The 20071-nt window shown below is 40.3% G+C and overlaps 1 protein-coding gene across 6 annotated transcripts in view; it reads left to right on the top strand.

Annotated features, from left to right (window-relative positions):
• The window catches only part of tcf12 (transcription factor 12), a 254110-nt gene that overhangs the window by 212906 nt on the left and 21133 nt on the right, over nucleotides 1-20071 (top strand). For 4 of the 6 annotated variants that reach the window (XR_013500784.1, XM_078241431.1, XM_078241430.1 and 1 more), the window contains one exon: nucleotides 12094-12300. Coding sequence is in view for 5 of the 6 variants with exons in the window: in XM_078241431.1 (XP_078097557.1) it covers nucleotides 12094-12300 (207 nt within the window). In the remaining variant the exon portion in view is untranslated. Of the gene's footprint in view, nucleotides 1-8513; nucleotides 8586-12093; nucleotides 12301-20071 lie in introns of all 6 variants that reach the window. The other 2 variants (XM_078241428.1, XM_078241432.1) reach the window with 1 other exon arrangement.

The following is a 20071-nucleotide window of genomic DNA, read 5'->3' as shown; positions in this document are numbered from 1 at the left end:
AATCAAGCACAATCTGCCTCAGACAAAACCATGCTTCAACTCCCTGTTCATTCTTTCCCTGATATTGTTTTTAAAGCCTGACTTGCCACTGGCGTTAAACTGACCAGGAATATTCTTACTGTCACTTATACTTATGGCCTTTTCCTTTTAAATATATATTGCACAACTTGATTCCCATATAGCAAGTTTGAAACTGCAAAGTTTATCTGGTCTGTTTTTTCCAGATTGCAAATTAGTGTATTTCTTTTAACATGCTCTCAATAAAAAAAGGCCAAGGGAATTCTGAAATCTTGAGTAGTACCTCAGTTACTGCAGACTTTATGATGCACATTGGACTTTTTATTTTAATGCTTCCTTTTTTAAACAATTTAAGGTGATGAAATTTTAGTTCACATCAGAGCATACCAGCAACTTTGAAAAACTAGCTCAGGAGTGAACCTTCTGGCAAAAAAACCGGGACAATTTTGCTTCAAATGGACCATTATTTTAGCTTTCCATTTGTTTTCCCTTGTCTAAATATTGCTCAATCGCTACTGTGCATTCTTAAGATGGAGCAATTAGGGAATCCAATTTTTCCTACTTTAGTCTTGAGACTCTCCAAGCCATACTGCATTTCAGAGTATGAGCAGCGGATTTCCATTTCCTGCTTCTGAGAATGCCACTATTGAACTAACAGCATGTATTGTCACTTAACCCCAGCTTACTTCTATGTACTAGCTAATGTCTCATGACTTTGCTGATAGTTGAAAAGAACGAGGATTTTTGTGGTATCTTAAGATATTCCTGCTGTCTCCAGTTTTTTCTTTCTTGTCTCTGTTCATTTTTCCTTCTGAAACTCTTTCTCAGATCGTGAATTCTGTTGCCAATGTTTGAAAAATAACTGATTTATCAAGCTCTTTTTACTCTCTTGTACATCTCTCGCAAAATAGTCCCACAAGTTGGCTAATCTTTCTAACATGACTCCTCTTGGGGGTCAGTGCCATATTATATATTTTTTGAAAGATTTTGACTTGTACCAGAACAACAGTTCAGCTCAATTATAAATATGGCGGTCACTTCCATTGTCATCCTCGACAACATCCATTCCAATCATGGTCATCTTCTCGCCTCAGATGAAGGTTTCAAAGAAACATGTAAGTCTGGAAATTTAAAAGTAACTGATAGTCAGTGTGTCTCACTCATACGAGGGTGGCAAAGATGCTGACACTGAAGGATGAGCAGGACATGCTAGGGTCTGCGTACTGTGTGAATGATCAGGCCTGGAGAATAGAGCATGATGTCATGGGACCAGAAGGTGCAAAATTTCTCATGCTTAGCAACCAGAAGTACCTACTTGTGACTAATTATTACTCACATTTATTGTTCACAAGTGTTGAAAAATGAGGGCGACCTTTTAAGGAGATGTTTATTTAAGGAGACAGTTCTGGCTGGGCCACGTCAAGCACCATCGCTCTCCTTAGTCAAAACTACATACAAGAGGAGCATTCTAGTGAGCAAAGCCAACCCCTGCTTCTCTTTTTATTACCAACTCTCTATCAAACCTCTCTCCACCTTCACCTTGAGTAACAGTGAGAGAAGCTCAAGGACTTGACCAACTGTTCAGCTTCCGCTGCTCGCCCCTCTCCCCATTGATCACCATGCCAAATCCAAGGTACCGTGTTTCCTCACTCAGCAAATAATTGAAGCAGAGCTCTGTTATGTTTCATCACAAACATTTCTATAGATGTGATTTTTGTGGTTGAGAGCATTCATTTGAATCGGTGTTGGGAGAGAAAAAGAATACATGAAACTGTATGAAAGTGGAGGAATCCATTTTCACAGACACACCATATGGCTGTGGTGGTGATGCCTGTATTTATCAGTTAATTATCAGAAATTGCCTCAAGCTTTTGAAATGTTTACATATGTATGCGTGCAAAATGAGGTAATCTTGAAACTCATCACCTTTGGCTTAGAATGAAGAATATTTTATTCTGATTGAAATTCCAATATGGGGGAAACAATGGACCTTGGGCCAGAGAAAGGACAATGAGGTGGGGTGACCAGAAATTGATTTTTGAATAAAGGAGGAAAGAAACTTCAATGGTGTCAGATTGTTCATTGGTTGCCATACCAGGAATAGTATTTTTAATTTGGGAATTAAAATTTGAAATCCTAAAAATTATTTTGAAAGATGATAATTTGGTTTTGAAGTTTGTCACAGTTAAGTTGCATGTGAGGCAGTAACAAGGTGTTCTGTTGGGATAATTGCTGATGAGATGTCAGAAATGCCATTGAAAGATTCTGGAAAGAACTGCGACAATTGTGCATCACATATTTCTCAAAGACTTAAGTTTTATGCAAGTCTGCTTCTGTCTAATTATCACTTGTAAGTAAATTTTACTAGTTTTAGCCTTAACAGTAAAGACTGGCAGCTTAATTGTTTTAAAAATGGACATCAGAACATAGTGGTCAGTTTGTTGTTTCTCGTGCAAAAAAAAAGTTGTAAAATTTTGTTGTTGGTTAGTTTGTAGATGACACAAATCTACTTATGGAAACTACTTTATCCTGAAGCGCTCAAATCTCAGTCAATATGTAAATAATAATCTTCAATGTGGCGAAAGGGCTTAGACAGGAAAATGCAAGTTGGGAAACTCATTGATTAATTCTCTTCAAAAAGGAAATGCCTGGGCTGTTGACTAACTGTTCTATTCAATGCTTTCTTCAGTGATGAACTGAATGCTAGTGTTGGGGCTGTTCCCAAATGTTTATTTCAGAAAGTTGATGTTCGGGATCTCTGAATCCAGTGTGCTACATGTTCTGGGCCTTTTGTCACCAACTGTTTAATCCTAGTGTTGGGGACATTATCTTCTGGCTTATATTTAAGTGTGCTGAGCAATAGATTGGAATACATTATTGCTGCATGAACCTCCTTTTGCTGGCACAAATTCATAGTTTGATCTTGGATCTTACACAAGAATGAAAAAAAGCCAGAGCAACCTTTGTTTTTTTAAAATTTCAGCCAACTTTATCCATGGTAAAATTTAGCATCTGCCAGAGGCCTTGGACCTGAACATGAATCATAGATTCCCCACCCTTTTTCAACTTCAAGTACCATCAGCGACACCTCTAAACTGTACAGAACACATTATTGCACTTGCCAACATATCCATTGACCATATCATTTTTCAGGATGGTAAACGGAATATTAGTCAATCCTTGGTTGGCTTGGCAACAACATATCAACTGTAAAAATAAGTACATTTCTTTAAGAAATTCTGGAATGAGTAATCTTAAATAGCTCTAATACTGAAATCCAGTGCACCATTGAAGAAGGCATTGAATAGGACAGGTAATATTGAACAGCCTCGGTTTTTTTAAGAAAAATAGTTCAATGAGGACCCCTTCACAGATCTTGAAGCTGGAATATTCACGCTGGATAAAATCCAAGGTTCAGCTGTGTATTTTCATTCTCACCATGAAAGCCACGTGTGCTGAGTGTCAATAATTACCAGGCCACTCCTGGTCACTGAACAAGCAAGATGTGGGGGAAGCAAATGACACAAAAAATCTGAAGTCAGCTGAAATGTATAAAATGGATTTTGGCAAAAGTTATGGTGCAGGGGGTGCAAGTGTTCCCCTTGAGCATTATTCACTGCTTGCTGCTGGGTGTGCATTTGGCTGTGATGCTTCACATGAGTGAGCAAGCTGTTAGCTTGAAAACAAATCTCTTTGGTGAGGTATCAGGGCACCTGGCTCCCATGGGGCTGAACCTAAAATTGGTTGTGGAGGGATGGGAGCACCTTAAGTAGAAACATAGAAAAACTACAGCACGAAACAGGCCCTTCGGCCCCACAAGTAGTGCCGAACATATCCCTACCTTTTAGGCCTATCTATAACCCTCCATCCTAATAGAAAATGGAAGTAGAAGGTGACAAACTCTACTTTCACAAAGAGAATGAGAGAAATGGAAAAAATAATTGTTTGTAAGCTTGAGGGAAGAAAAATTATTTGTTTGATCAAGGACGAAACTGTTCAAATATGAAATGGGCTACTTTTGATTGGGTGCCGTACTCCATAAAATGATTGTCCAATTTGTGGGGGAAAAACTGCCTTACAGGTCTTGTTTGAAACTGTCACTAGCATCTCGCTGAAAAGGAAAACATTGTGATCAAATAAACATGAAGGCAGCTTTGTAATCTCTCTCAATTCTCAAAGGACATTTGGAAAGATGATCTGGCTAGCTGCAAGTTAATTAATTCAATGGGCAATTGCTTACTGGTAACCCCTTTCTGTTCAATTTTGAAATAGATAGCTCCAGTAAAATGTTTAATGGTCTTGTTGCTTAAATATTTTGTGTCACTGTGACAACTTAAACATTCAATGAATTGACCTAAAATTCTTCGTAGAGTAATAAGCAAACCTTCCTGTAGGTTGTAGTTGGGAACATGATTCAAATTTAAGTTACCCACCTCTTATTGGCCATTTACATACACAGAGCTTTGAAGGGCGCATGATAAATTGATAAGGCTACTGAAGCAAATGGAAACTGGACTTTACAGATAGCAATACAGGGCGGCACGGTAGCACAGTGGTTAGCACTGCTGCTTCACAGCTCCAGGGTCCTGGGTTCGATTCCCGGCTCGGGTCACTGTCTGTGTGGAGTTTGCACATTCTCCTCGTGTCTGCGTGGGTTTCCTCCGGGTGCTCCGGTTTCCTCCCACAGTCCAAAGATGCGCGGGTTAGGTTGATTGGCCAGGTTAAAAATTGCCCCTTAGAGTCCTGAGATGCATAGGTTAGAGGGATTAGCGGGTAAAATATGTGGGGGTAGGGCCTGGGTGGGATTGTGGTCGGTGCAGACTCGATGGGCCAAATGACCTCCTTCTGCACTGTAGGGTTTCTATGATTTCTATGATTTCAATATAGAGTATAAAAGCAAAGTTGTTCTAGACTTTTATCACTGGGCCTCAAGTTTAATATTTTGTCCAGTCCTGGATGCTATACAATGGGAAGGATGTCAAGGCCTTGGAGTGGGTGGGGAGCTGATTTATTTGAACAATACAAGGGATAAGGGACTTGCACGGAGATACTGGAGACCCTATTTTATTCTGATGAAAGGTCACCAACTTGAAGCATTAACTGTTTCTAGCTCCAGAGATGCTGTCAGACCTGAAGAATAGTTTCTGCAATTTCTGTTTTTTTTATTGCTGGAGATCTGAAAATGTTGATCTTTAGAGTGGCAGAGATTACAAAAGCGATTTAATAAAGGTATTGGAAATGGTGCTGAGTTTGATAAAGATGATGGTTGGCAACCCAAGTACAGTTAGCAAGCGACCAATATGATTCAAAAACAGAGAATGCTGAAGAATCTCAGCTGGTCTGACAGCATCTGTGGAGAGAGAACAGAGCTAATGTTCCAAGTCAGGGTGACTCTTCGACGGAACTAATGTATGATTTTAACCAATGTATGAGAACTAAATTCGCTGATGACACAAAGGTAGGAAAGTTAAGTTGTCAAGAAGAGGTTAGGAATCTACAAGGGGAATTTGGCAAATGGAGTACCATGTGAGAAAATGTGAACTTGTCCACTTTGAGTGGAAGAATAGAAAGGTAGTATATTATTTAAATGGGGAAAGATTGCAGAACTCTGTTACAGAGGGACTTCACAGAGTGGGCAGCACGACAGCACAGTGGTTAGCACTGCTGCCTCACAGCACCAGGGACCCGGGTTCAATTCTGGCCTCGGGTCATTATCTTGTGTGGAGTTTGCACATTCTCTGTGTCTGCGTGGGTATCCTTCCACACTCCAAAGATGTACAGATTAGGTGGATTGGCCATGCTAAATTGCCCCTTAGTGTCCCAAGGTGTGTAAATTAGGGGGATTAGCAGGGTAAATACTTGGAGTTATGGGCGACAGGTCTGGGTGGATTGCCCCTGAGTGTCAGGGGGGATTACTTGGGGTTTACAAGGATGGGGCCTGGGTGAGATTGTTGTCGGTGCAGACTCGAAGGGCCGAATGGCCTCCTTCTGCACTGTCTGGATTCTATGACTGGGTGTTCTGGTACATGAATCACAAAAAGCTAGTAACGAATGCAGCAAATGATTAGGGAGGCAAATGCAATGTAATCCAATCCATTACAAGGGAAATCGGGTATAAAAATAGGGCAATGTTGCTACTGCTGTACAGTGTCTTAGTGACACCACACATCTGGAGTAATCTAAAGTTTTGAGCATCTGGAGTAATGTATAGTTTTGGTCTCCTTCCTTAAGAAAGGATATAATTCTATTAGAAACTGGGATGACCGATCCCTGGGATGAAGGGATTAGCGAATGAAGAAAGGTTTGCGAGGTTGGGTCTGTACTTGTTAGTTTTGAATAATAGAATGTTCCTTATTGAAACATAGAAGATCATGAGGGGACTCGATCAGGTGGATGTTGCGAGGATGCTTCTCATTGTGAGGAATCTGACTCAAACATTAAGGGTCTCCTCCTGTTTAAAATTGAGATGAGAATTTTTTTTTCTGAATGTTTAAGTTGTCACAGTGACACAAAATATTTAAGCAACAAGACCATTAAACATTTTTTTTTGCCTGTGGAATTCTCTGAATATCTTCAAGCCTGAGTTAGTTTGATTTTTGATTGACAAAAGAGTCTAGGATTAGGGGATGGGGTGGGGGGTGGTTGAAGGACGACAAGTAGGAAAGTGATGTTGAGGCCATAGTCAGATCAGCCATGATCTAATTGCGTGGTGTGGCAAGCTTGAGGGGCAGACTACTAATTATTGTGACCTAAGGGGAGAAGGGAGAAATTCCGTATGCAGTAAATTATGATCTGGCATGCACTGCTTGAAAGGGTGTAGTTCATTGGGTGTATACTTAAAATGAAAAATGTTTCAGGACAATGCAGTGTTTTTTAAGCTCAGTGTAAGTTTGCATTTCTGGTGCAGTTTTGGTTTTTAGTCGTTAAAAGACTTGCCTTTTTGATAACTTCATTATTCTATGAACCTTAATTTTGACCTACTAGGATATCACAAGCAGATAGACTTGACTGGATTCATGTGTAACCACAGCCAACAGTGCAGTTTGCCTTTTACCGCAGTCTTGGATAATTTTTGGAAGTGTAAGGAATGTTCTTAACATATCTCCTCATAAGCACCTGATTCACTAAAAGGTTGACTGAGTACATTAATCCAACCATGATAATTTTGAGTCTGATGACACTTTCAAGTTTAGGTCTACTTTAAGAAGCTTAGCTTCTCTCTTCCTTCTCAGACATCAAAGGCACTTTAGATGCAAAGTACCCTCAAGAAAGTTGCTAAAAGTGCAGCGTCCAAGCAATATTCTGAGAAGATTATGCTGCAGTTTTCTTGGATTCACACAAACTTCCTTGGCACTAACCAAGTCATGTGTGCAATTGTGGAAAGGGGTAGGGGTGCAGATGATGCTGTACTAGCAGTAACACTGAAGGTTGGTATCCATTCTTAATATTTGGTGGTTTTCAGGCAATAATTAGTCAAGTATAACCATTGAGTTTCAATCGATGCCCCCCCGATGATCAAGACTAATGAATATTTCATTACAGTAGCATTTTAAACTGGATTAAATTTTAGGGGGTTGCTATTTTTATAACTTGGGTTGTGTTTGAGGGTTGAACCAAGAAGAAATGCACACAAAAATAAAAGGGAAAAATGCTGCAGATACTTGAAATGGGGGAAAAACAAAGTGCTCGGCAGGTCAGGCAACATCCGTGGAGAAACAAATTAATGTTTTAAAACGATGATCTTTCATCCGAGCAGTTCTGATGGAAGGTTGTCGAAAGTTAACAGCATAATATTATCCAACTTTGTTTATTGTTCAAAGCTCCTTTCCAGCCTACAACTAAGTTCTGTCATGATGCAACTTGGGGAATTTGTACCGATTTTTTTTTTTTCTTTGCATTCTGATGCATTCCAGGTCACAGTTTTATGTACAGTGAACTTAATGAAGCTCACCTACTCAATGACCGATTGGCATAATAATTTTAAAGACATACCTAGGGTGATTGCCTTCATGGATGTCAGCAAATATTAATTGATTATGCAGTTCGATATTTGGATGAATCAGTGAGAACAGAGGGGTTTGCAAACACAATTCTTCATATGAATACTCATCTTTGCTCAGGTATTGGGATGTTATAACGATAAAGGCCTTTTCCACGTGGGTGCAGAAAATTATATTGGCGAGTAAGTTCTTACAAAGTGCTAGTTACAAAAAGGTGTCATTGAAGTTGAGAAATCAGATTGTTCGATGACTATCTGAACGGGAAAGTATTCTAGGGTACAGGAGAGGGAAAAATCTTGACAGATTTTATTTATCAGTTTACTTGATATTTTGAGATGTTTGTGTGATCATTGTTGCTGACTAAATTTCTCATCCAATCTCGCAATTCAGTAACGTTTTACTTTGGTATGAATTCACTTAGCCTGTTGGATTTGCATAGCTTTTAAGTGTTTATATTAATGCTTTTTGCTTCTTGTTATGTCTTGGCTTTACCAGAAAAACCGGGTTGAACAGCAACTCCATGAGCATTTGCAAGATGCAATGTCTTTCTTAAAGGATGTCTGTGAGGTACTACTTCTCTTTCGAAAGTGCATTTCCATCCATGGTTTACTGTTCTAGACCTGTAGACCACCTGCATGAATTACAGCAATGTACCAAGCAGTGTTTTTAAATCCACATTCTCCTCTATTTTAATCATTTTTGATTTGTTCCTTATTCATTCACGGGATGTGTGTATTGCTGGCAAGGCTGGCATCTCTTGCCCGTCCCTAATTTCCCTTGAGAAGGTGATGGTGAATCACCACCTTGAACTGCTACAGTCAGTGTGTTGATCCGTGGGGAGTTCAGGATTTTGACTCAGTGACAATAAAGAAATGGTGATATGTTTCCAAGTCAGGATAGTGTATGTTTTGGAGGAGAATTTAGAGCCGGTGTTTTCATTTGTGCTATCCTTGTCCTTGTGGATGGTGGAGGCCCCTGGTTTGGGAGGTGCTGTCAGAACTGTCGCAAATTTCTGCAGTGCATCTTGTAGATGGTGTACATGACAGACACTGGTGTCCTTGTGTTAGAGAGAGTGAATGTTTATGATGGCTGCTGGAGTGCCACTCAAATGGTTTACTTTGTCCTGGATGGTGTTGAGCATCATTCAAGAAAATGGATGGCATTCCACCACACTCATTACTTGTGCCTTGTAGGTGGTGGAAAAGCTTTTGGGAGTCAGGATGTGAATCACTTGCCACAGAATACCCAGTTTTCAACTTGCTGTTGTTGCCAAAATATCTGTGTGGCTGGTCCAGTTAAGTTTCTGATTAATGGTGACCCTCAGAATGTTGGTGGTCAGGGATTCAATGATGGTAATGCTGTAGAATGTCATTGGGTTACATTCTTGCTTATTGAAGATATGCCACTTGTGTGGCATGAATGTTACTTGCCACTTAGCCAAGCCTGCTTGTTGTCTAAGTCTTGCTCCATGCAGGCCTGGACTGCTTCATTATCTGAGGAGTTGCAAATGGTACTGAACACACTGCAATCATCAGTGAACATCCCCACTTCTAACATTCTTATGGAAGGGACATTGACTAAATAGCTGAGGGTGGCTGGGCCGAGAATATTGCCCTGAGGAACTGCTTCAGAAAAGTCCTGGGCAGAAATAGTTGATCTCCAAAAACTATAACCTTGGAGCTCGGTATGACTCTAACCAGGAGAAAGCTTTCCTCCTTATTCCCCAATTACTTCAATTTTACTAAAACTCCTTGATTTATCACTCCATTAAATACTGCTGTGATCTCAAGGACAGTCAGTCTCACCACACCTCTGAAATTCAACTATCCATGTTTGGACTGTGAAATATTGAGGTCTGGAGCTGGGTGGCCCTGGCAGAACCCAAAGTGCGTGTTGGTATCTACTGCTTGATAGCACCAACGATGACCCTTTCTATCACTTTGCTAATAACTGAGAATACACTGGAATAGAAAATGGTCAGATTGGATTTATCCTGCTTTGTGTGAGCAGGATATTGCTGAGTAATTGTCCAATTTGTTAGGTAAATTCAATGCAATAGCTATACTGAAACAGCATGGTGGTTGACTCAGCTATTCCTGGAGCACAGGTCTTCAGTACTGCACGTGGGATGTTATCAAGGCCCATAGCTTTTGCAGTATCCAGTGCTCTCAGCTGTTTCTTGATATGTGCTGTGAGCTTAATTGGCTGAAGATTTGTTTCTGTGATACATTTTGGCCTCCTCCTGAGGCCCGCACTATCATACATTCAGTCCTTCAGAAGGAAAATGGTTACAAATGCTTCAGCCTTCTCTTTTGCAATAGTATGCTGGGCTCACCATCATTGGAGGATAGGAATGTTCATGAATCCTCCTCGCATTTGTTTAATTGTCCACTACCGAACATTGCTGGATATGGCAGGATCGGAGGAGATGGCTCTGCTGTGGGGTTGTTCATCTTTGCCTCTGCTGTTTAATTTGCATGTAATCTGTCTTGTAGCGTCATGAGGTTGACACCTCATTGTTAAGTATGCTCATGGCATGCCCCTCTTTACTCCTCATTGGTTGATCCCCAGGCTTGATGGTAATAGCACGTTTGGGGGTATGCTGTTTCAGGTTATGGTGGCATTCAGTACTGCTGCTGATGATCTACAGCACTTGATTGGTGCCGAGTTTTGAGCTTCTTGATCTGTCTGAATCTACCCTATTTAGCAAGGTGCCACACAGCATGGTGGCAAGTGCCCTCAGGATGAATATGAGACTTTGTTTCCACAATGACTGTGCTGTGGCCACTTATCATAGAGAGATGCAACTTTCACAAATAGATGGTGAGGACTTGGTCATGTATTTTTTTTTCCCCTTTGTGTTGGTGTTCTCGTCACCTGCCACAGGCCCATTCTAGCAGCTGCATCCTTCAGGATTCAGCCAGCTTGGTCAGTCGTGATGTTCTTAAGTCACTTTTGATGGGCATGGAAACCTCCCATCCAGAGTGCATTCTGGGTCCTTGCTTCCTCCAAAAGTATTGTTGAACATGAAGGAGCACTCATTCACCAGCTGAGGAAAGGTGGTAATCAGGAGAAATTGCATCATGTCCAGAGCCATTGTTGAGGACTCTGAGGGCCACCTCCTCCTGAATGTATAATACTGCGCCACCTCCTTTAATGCATCTCTCTTGCTCCACTGGAAGGAATGGTGATGGAGGAGTTCAGGACATTGGCTGAAACGTAAGATTTTGAGAGTATGACTATGTCAGACAATTGCTTGGTTAGTCTTTGGGTCATCTCTCCCAATGGTGGCACAGTTCCCAGATGTTTGTGAAGATGACTTTGCAGTGTTGGTTGGGCTGGGTGTGCCTTTGTCCTGTCTGAATCTGGTGCCTAAGCCAATGTCAGGTGGTCCCTCTGACTTTACGCTTGTTTTTTGTAACAGTTTGGAACGACTGAGTGGTTTGTATTGGGCAGTTAACAGTCAACTACATTGCTATGGGTCTGGATTTGCATGTAAGCCAGACTGGGTAAGGACAGCAGATTTTCAGCCCTGAGGGACATTAGTGAACCAGGGTTTTGAACAACAATCTGATGGTTTCATGGCCACCATTACTGATATTAGCTTTTCATTTCAGGTTTATTTAATTAACTGAAGTTAAATTCCCCAGCTGCCGTGGTTGGACTTGAACTCGTCTTTCTGGATCATTAGTCCAGGCCTCTGGATTACCAGTCCAGTATCACAATCATTTTGATACCATATCCAAATAAATTTATATGTCCAACAAATAACCATCTTAATGATTTGCTTCATTATGCTGAGAAAATCGCAAACTTTCAAATTGCCCTGCCCATAATAAGTGGTCCCCTTTAATGTGAATTGTTTTTTAAATTCCCTTTCCCCAGATATCCGGTTTATAATTTGAAACATATTCCAGATGCCTGTAGCTGCTGTTGAGACCATTTGTTTTTGTTACAATTTCTTTCCTTTCTTATCCATGACATGCTTTATACATTAACTGGCCAGCTGTGAGTTTACCTTATCAGAAGTGTTGCCAAAGCAAATGTCTTCATTCAGCATGTTGTTTCTTAACAGCAAACTCGAATGGAGGATCGTCTAGACCGATTAGATGATGCCATCCACGTTCTCAGAAACCACGCTGTTGGGCCTTCAACAAGCATGTCTGGTGGCCATGGTGACATGCACAGTTTACTGGGACCATCACAAAATGGGCCAATTGGAGGACTGAATTCCAACTATGGAGCCCCTGCGCTGGTAGCATCCAGTCGACAAACGTCAATGGTAACTTTTAAAAATTTATATATTGCAAAAGGGAGAAGTTGTCAGCAGTCTTCATGGAAATAATTTATTCTCAATGGTCAATACAGAATTTCGCTTTTGTAGCGTTTTACCAGAATGCCACATGAATATTTTTTAAGTACAGAAGGAAATCAGTTTGTTTTCTCCAAATTTAGTGCAGCATATGAATGCCACAGTATTATTGCTGACCTTGTATATTGCACTTGTCGTTATGTTTAACACACTACTATTGCACACAACATTTTCTCGCTACACCATATTATTTTCAAATGTGCTCATGATTGATTTTAGTTTTGAAAAAAAAATTTCAACTTCTGCATGTGAAGTGGTAAGCCTTCAATGTTGGCTGCATTGTAGCTGCAGATAACAGTAACTGAGTATATGGAGGTAGTGTAGTTTCAAATCTGTGAAACCAGGTTCACTTTTGGTGGTTATTTTTGGAGCGATCGCCGATATTGGAGTTTGTTTTACAATATTTTCTTGCATTGTATTGGCAAGTTGGGGTGTAGCATGATCTGGCATGTTGAAACACTTACACTATGTAGCTGGTTTGAGTGTGTTCAGAACCCATCACTGTTAAGAGTTAAAATGTCTAAACAGTACATAGCTAGGCTGTGATTTGATTTCTGTACCCTCGTCACTTCCCAAGAAATTCTTAAGCCCCCACAACATGATATAAAACATATCTCTTACAACTAATGTATTGCAATAATTTGCTTGGAATCACCTTTCTGTGAAGTACGTTTTCATGCATTGACCAACTGTTTAATTTGACTTGTATACAATACAGCATATCCTCGTTCAGGGAAAATGTTAACACCAATCTAAAATATTCAGATCCTGCACTTCTGATTTTTCCCTTCACCTCTTCCTGTCAAAACCCTGATTTATAGCTGGTTTTCCATTGAAGCTTTGGGTTTCGTCCAAGTAAAACTCTACATTTACAGGAAATAAGCTTTGTGCATCTGTGAAATGCCATGTTACAGCTTTAAAGTTGAAACAGTTTTAATTGAACTTCAGATTTCTGGCTCAGTCTCGTTTAATTATTACCAAGAGCCATGTAATGTGTTTACTTTGAATGCTATTGACAATGAAAATTTGTTAATAATATGGCACAATTGAAATTCATTCTGAAATAGTTTTATTTTTAACTCGACTTTCAGTTAAAAAGTTTGTCCACACCTGTTTCAAAATTGTGCTCAATCTAAATTGAAAAATATTAATATCGCTGGGACCACATAAATAGAATTTGAGTTTTTAAGTCCGTTGAACCCTGAGATTAATTGACTGCTGTAAAACATTGCAGGGCGTATGTATTAGATATTCAGTAAAAATCGTATGTTCTACTTCCACATCTAATTTCCGCATACTATTTTCCCAGGATTGCTGATTGTCAGGTTTACTGAGAAATAATATGTGGTTTATTGCCAAGAAAATTATGTAGAAATTATTCCTTGAAAAATGGCCTCTTAGTTCTGCTTTTCTTTTGCACATTTGCGACTTCAAAATGCTGGACTATGTAATGAGATGTCACTGCAGGTGAAGGAGTTGTACTTGTTGCAATAATTGTCTTAACTGTATATATTGCAGTTGGGTTAAGATGCGGCAGTTGAATCAGTCCACTTTGTCTCTGTCTTGTTTCTCTGGATAAATGAAGCTAGAGTTATGAATGCGCCAGTTGTCACTGACCTCTATTGCTATTTTATCGGATGTTGTCTCTTGGGTTAAGACAATGGCTATCCGAAACAGCTCACTCGAAATGTAAGCAGATTTGCACTAATATTACAAATAGTATCGGATTAAAGAGAATTTTGTCATATTTGTCATTGACAAAGTTGAGCATTTGAAAAGGTAATATCCATCCTCTGTAGTAAGTCCTTCAGAAAGCTAAAATTACACTTATAGGTTATATAGTTAATATGTATTTTGAATGTACTAATCAGTGATCCTTGCACTTTTATGTTTTACTGACTACTCCTGTCTCAACAGCCTTTATGACCTGGAAGCAGCTTTATTCAGCCAGTAACAGTACAGTAACACTAGATGCAAGTGTCAGATGACATTCTATCTGCATAAAGAACTTTACAAAGCATTTTAATCTAAAACTTTAATGACAGGTACGTAGGGTATTTTTATTTACAATCTCTTTACTGTTCCTTTTCCATTGATGTCAGCACTAACTGCAGCACTGGATATTACCTTTTTAAAGCCGTGTTGACTGTTGTGGATGATGTTGGAACGTGGTTTCGGTGAAAATGTATTGAGGAGTCCGGATTTGTGGATGGTCAGGTTTATTCAAAGTTTTGAGTGGCTTGTAATGTTGTTGCAATTATAATGATTAAGATGACTGTGGGTAGTCATAATGTCAAATATCTGCCATTGATTCTCCAAAACAGAACCCGTAGCCGAGCACGATTAAACCTGAAGTTGGTGGAGAAAGTCATGTTCCTTGATTGGTATTTGCAGGAAAAAAAAATGTCTGCGCAAGGTTCTTGTCTTGATGGAAAGAAAGCCAATGACAAACTGCACCTGCAACTTGTTTTCTTTTTGAGATACAAATGCCTTCTCTCCCCTGTCCAAAAAAAGTTGAGGTTGCTGCCTTGTGGAATCCAGTCATTATGGAGAAAACAGACTTTTCACAGAGAATTTTGGTTTATGCTTACATTTTTTCCAGATGTGTAACTACTGGCACAAATGTTGTCCGTCAAATTTTATAGCGCGAATGGGTAAACCAGGCAAAGATGATATGCACTGCAGAAGCTTGGAAATTTACTTGAAAAAGTGAATTAGCCAAGAGTGCACGAACAGGGACAAGAACTGATGGAATGCAATGTTTAATTTGTGGTTGTGAAATTGAGCTTTTTAATGAAAGGGATTTGAGAACAGCTGTAGTGGAAATATCCATTGAAGCAAACAATTTATAGATTAGTCCCCAGATAGAATCAATTAATCAAATCCATCTTGTCTTCAAAATGTGGGAGCCATTGATATATGAGAGAATTTTCATGGAAAAGCTGCACAGCTTGAAAGCGATATGCTCCAGGAATTTAAATTAAGCTGCCAATGTAAGGTTTCCAGAGCTGTTGTTTGAGTAGAAATAAAGAGACACACGTTCTACATATTTAGCCATGATTGCAACAGGCCTCAAGTGTTACATACTGCAAAATAAAACTGGATGTTGTGCAAATTATACTGCATTTGTACTTAAGCACATTAGAAAGTGGCTCCGAGTACTGGAATTATCCCCGTTCTGAAGCTTTCCTCCTTGCATTGTGAGGGAGGAGGTGGTTTCAATAAGAGGAGATATGGGGAATAGAACAAAATACATGGCAGCTACCAGCATGTTATCTCCTGATCTATTTATATCATCTGCGCCTTTTGCTGCCAGCAACCTTTGTTGGATCCTATTGGAACTCTTCACTGCATGGAGAGTATTGCCCCATACTCTTCCTCCTCTCATGCGTTCTCTCTCCTCCCTGCCTTTGCACGCACATCCTACTCCACAATGCACATGCACTCTTTCACTCCCTCTTCACTCCTCCAATGCTCCCTCTTCAGCCCTACAGTACTTCCTAATTAGCCTTGCTTTCCCTATCCCTGCACGTGCCCTCACTCCTGTCTTCCTACCACTCCCCCCCCCCACAATCCTGCCCCCGTTTGACTTGTGCCCTCACCATCTTTTACCTATATTGACCCCACTCCCCAGTCGCCTCTTCCCCGCTCCCCCATTGCTGCCTCTCCCCCTTCACCCCCCCGCTCCCCTGTTGCCTCCCCCCTGCTCTCCCATCATATCTCTCCCCCCCCCCCCCCCCCCCTCCCCAGTTGCTTTAGACAAAAGTCTAGCCTTAGATCCAATGAAGTTGGATTCATTGCTGCGAAGGCTTTATTTCAGTTTGAACTGGTTCCAGGACATTCCCACATTTAGCAACAATTTATACCCGTTCAGCAGCCGTGGCAGTAAACATCAAAGAGTTTAGATCCCTGAGAATCATATCTGGCAGGAGGCCAGCATTCTGTTTTGTATTTCTACATTTGGTCTAAAACATGAAAGACTTTAAAAAAAAACATTTTAATTGGCAAACTTTACAAAGTTAGATTTTTCTTTCCTCTTTTGTTTTCTGTGTTCTGGTATCTGGACCCATTGATTGTAAAATATCTTTGTGGGCAAAGCTGTGTACATTTTCCGTGGGAATTTTCTAGTATGTAAAATACTATGCAGCCTGAAGAAAAGCATTTTCTGTGTTTTGAAAAGTATCTATAACAAGTTTTCCATCAGTAGATGACTGCTGCTTGAATTTATATAGTGCCTGTGATGTAAAAATTTCAAACCACATTGGAGCTTAAAGCAGAGAGATTTAGGGAGTTCAAAGAATCCCTACAGTCCAGAAGGAGGCCATTCAGCCCATCGAGGCTGTACCTACTGCAATCCCACCCAGGCCCTATTCCCATAACCCCACACATTTACCCTGCTAATTCCCCTGACACTAGGGTCAATTTAGCATAGCCAATCAACCTAACCCACATATTTTTGAATGACCAAAGACCATCAAAGAGAGAAGTGGGTAGTAATACAAAGATGCTTTAGGACTGGTTCTAGAGTGTTGCATGCAAAGTACTTGAAAAATACAGACGATAAAGCAGTGGGTGGGAGGTTACCCAGGAGAGCAGAGGACACCTGGCACGTGGGTTTGGAGGAAGTTGCATAAGTAAGGATGGCTGCCAGGCCATGAGAGAGACCATAAGACCATAAGACATAGGAGCGGAAGTAAGGCCATTCGGCCCATCGAGTCCACTCCACCATTCAATCATGGTTGATTTCAACTCCATTTACCCGCTCTCTCCCCATAGCCCTTAATTCCTCGAGAGGCTGTAAGCAAAGAGAAGGATGAAAAATTCATTGCATTTAGAGATGGAGCCAATGGAGGTTGGTGAGAAGAGGTTTGCAAGGGCAGCACCGTTCACTGAGTTTCATCCAGAAGTGGGCTTGATGCCTTGGCTGAACTTTGCAATGCCAAGTCGTCTAAGCTTTGCAATGTGTAAACTTTTCTCTATTTAGTGCTCAACTGCTCAATGGTTTCTATTTTGAATATTTGTCCTGGGTGGTTGTGGTGGTGGCGGCGGCGGTGGGAGGGGGGAGGGGGGGGGGTGGATTACAAACTCACCAATGCCATTGATGGTCCTGTTTAGTCAATGTCATGGATTTGAAAATTCCCAACTTTATCCAGGGTAGATGCCAAGTACTGTAATAGCAAGATACTTCCTTAAGGAAGGATGCAAGAGGATTGAAAATGAAGCTCAATTGATGCACCTCTTAATGCCAGATTCCAAACAATGTCGCTGCCTCCCTCCCTTTCCTAATGAATGATTATTATTTTTAGTTACGTTGATGGGAGTAGACTAGCCATGATAGAATAATTATTGTCAATATTAAACGCAAGAATGGGCTGGCACTGACTGACTGATTTGAATACAGCAGCAAGTTCTTTTGCTTGTGATGAAGAGGTCAACGCGCAGTTTAAAGAGCATGCGAAACTAGTCAACAAATTAATTAATTTGTAAAGAATCTTGAGCTGTTAAAATGTTATCAAGAAACTATATAAAATTATGCATCTGTTCAAAAAGCATAATTGTTTGAGAAAGTTTTCTTGGGACTGCATAAATGCCTAGGTTGGGTTCCACAAAGTGGAACTAACCCACAAATTAATTTGCAGCAAGAAGCAAATGACTTCAGGAGGGCAGGAAAGAAAATGGGTGAGAAAGTTTAAGGACTATGTTAATGAGCACTCCAAACTAAGATACATACATGCCACCTAATATGCATACAGAAAAGTAAGTGGCATATAATTTGTAGATGGTTGCATTTTGTTCTTTGAGGACATATGTTGAATTTTGCTGGCACTGGGCTTTTATTTTGAAAATTTATTTTTTTTTGCAATTGAACTGTAGACAAATGTCATCAGTGCTGCGATTCACCCACCCAAACTGCAGACTGTCAGCTGTATGGTAATGAATTGAACTATCTGGCCTTTGCAGAACAGACTGCTGCTCTTAGACAAAGAACTGTTTGAACACCTGTTATGTTTATGTCGGCCAGCCACATTTTAGTATGTTATTAAGATTAGAAGAAAAGAGGATGTCCATGTTAAGAAGGTATTGATGACTGAACCTTGTGAAATAATGATAGAAGTCAAGTTTCACAGAATTTCTCCTGGTCTGTTTAATTTTGTTCATACGTCTGATTCATTTGTCGTGACTGTATTTGCATTATTACTTCAAAATGTTTTGAAGCATTCGACCTTTTTGAAGTGCAGCAACTTAAACAAATTCAGCTGTTGTTCTGCAACAGTAATCCTAACTTTTTTAAAGTTGAATTAGTTGATGAAGGAATGTTGGTCACCCCACTTGGAGCTCGCTGTTTTTATTGGAACATTACTAAGATCTTTTTTGTCCATCTTGAACACCAGAACAGAAGACTGAATTTTAATGTATCTTTCTCCAACATTACAGCATTCTCTCAGTTCTCCCAGTACAGGCCTCAACTCTCAACCTTATGGCCCAGCGATAAATGTCAACTGAGTCAAACGAATATAGGTTACAGGCTTAATGTTCACATTCTTGCTAATTGCCTTGAAAAGCAATCCCAGTTGCATTGAGAGTGGTTTCACGAGGTCAGGCAAAGGGAAAAAGTTCTGCACAGCAGCTCGAGCAGGTTACTATATTGGAGGAACTTTGTTGACTATCTTTTGAATGCATGTTTTGTGCATGAAAGCTCAGTTACTTCATTTGACTCCAAAATGCTCACATTCTCAATTTTAAAAAAAGTATAAAACTCTGTTAATGATATTTGTAACTTTTAAAGAAAAAGATCTAATTAAACTATCAGTGGTTTCTAATAGTTTTATAATAAAATGTTTCTCTTAGAATCCCTATAGCACAGAAAGAGGCCATTCGGCCCATCAAGTCTGCACCGACCACGATCCCACCCAAGCCCTAGCTCCATATCCCTAGATATTTACCCACTAATCCTTCTAACCTACACATCCATGGACACTAAGGGCAATTTTTTTTTTAGCATGGCCATACAACCTAACCCGCACATCTTTGGACTGTGGGAGGAAACCGGAGCACCCGGAGGAAACCCACGCAGACACGGGGAGAATGTGCAGACTCCACACAGACAGTGACCCAAGCCGGGAATCGAACCCAGGTCCCTGGAGCTGTGAAGCAGCAGTGCTAACCACTGTGCTACCATGCCGCCCTTTCCTTACAGAAGAAAGCCTTGTCCCTTCATTCCAGGATTAGTGTGTTTCAGATGAGAATGGAAGAAAGAGCAACAGGAATAGGCAATATGCCCCACAAGCCAGCACTGCCATTCAGTACATCATGGCTTATCTATCTTACGCATTGTACCCATAACCCAACATTGTCAAATATTTCCCTTTAGGTGGTTTAGATTATCATGATTTGGTGGCTGCCTTTTTTTTTAAAAAACAGTATTTTGGGAAAATCTGACAGCCTCGCTAGTCTCAGTGGCAGTAAATTCAGTTCTATCTTTGCACTTAGTGAAACAATGGGACAATAGTTCTCAACTTTCTTCAATCAGAAGAGAAGATTCAGCCTGATTTTCTGCACACCTAGCTGCTGATAAGCTTGTGTGAATGCCAAGTGAATAGGGATTGAAAATCAACAGAAAATGATGGAAATACTCAATAGATCTCGCAGCACTTGTGAGGAGAGTAATAGGATTAACGAT

Source organism: Mustelus asterias, chromosome 24 (assembly GCF_964213995.1).
Source record: "Mustelus asterias chromosome 24, sMusAst1.hap1.1, whole genome shotgun sequence".
Classification (NCBI taxonomy): Eukaryota; Metazoa; Chordata; class Chondrichthyes; order Carcharhiniformes; family Triakidae; genus Mustelus; species Mustelus asterias.
This window is presented reverse-complemented; position numbering and strand designations above follow the sequence as displayed.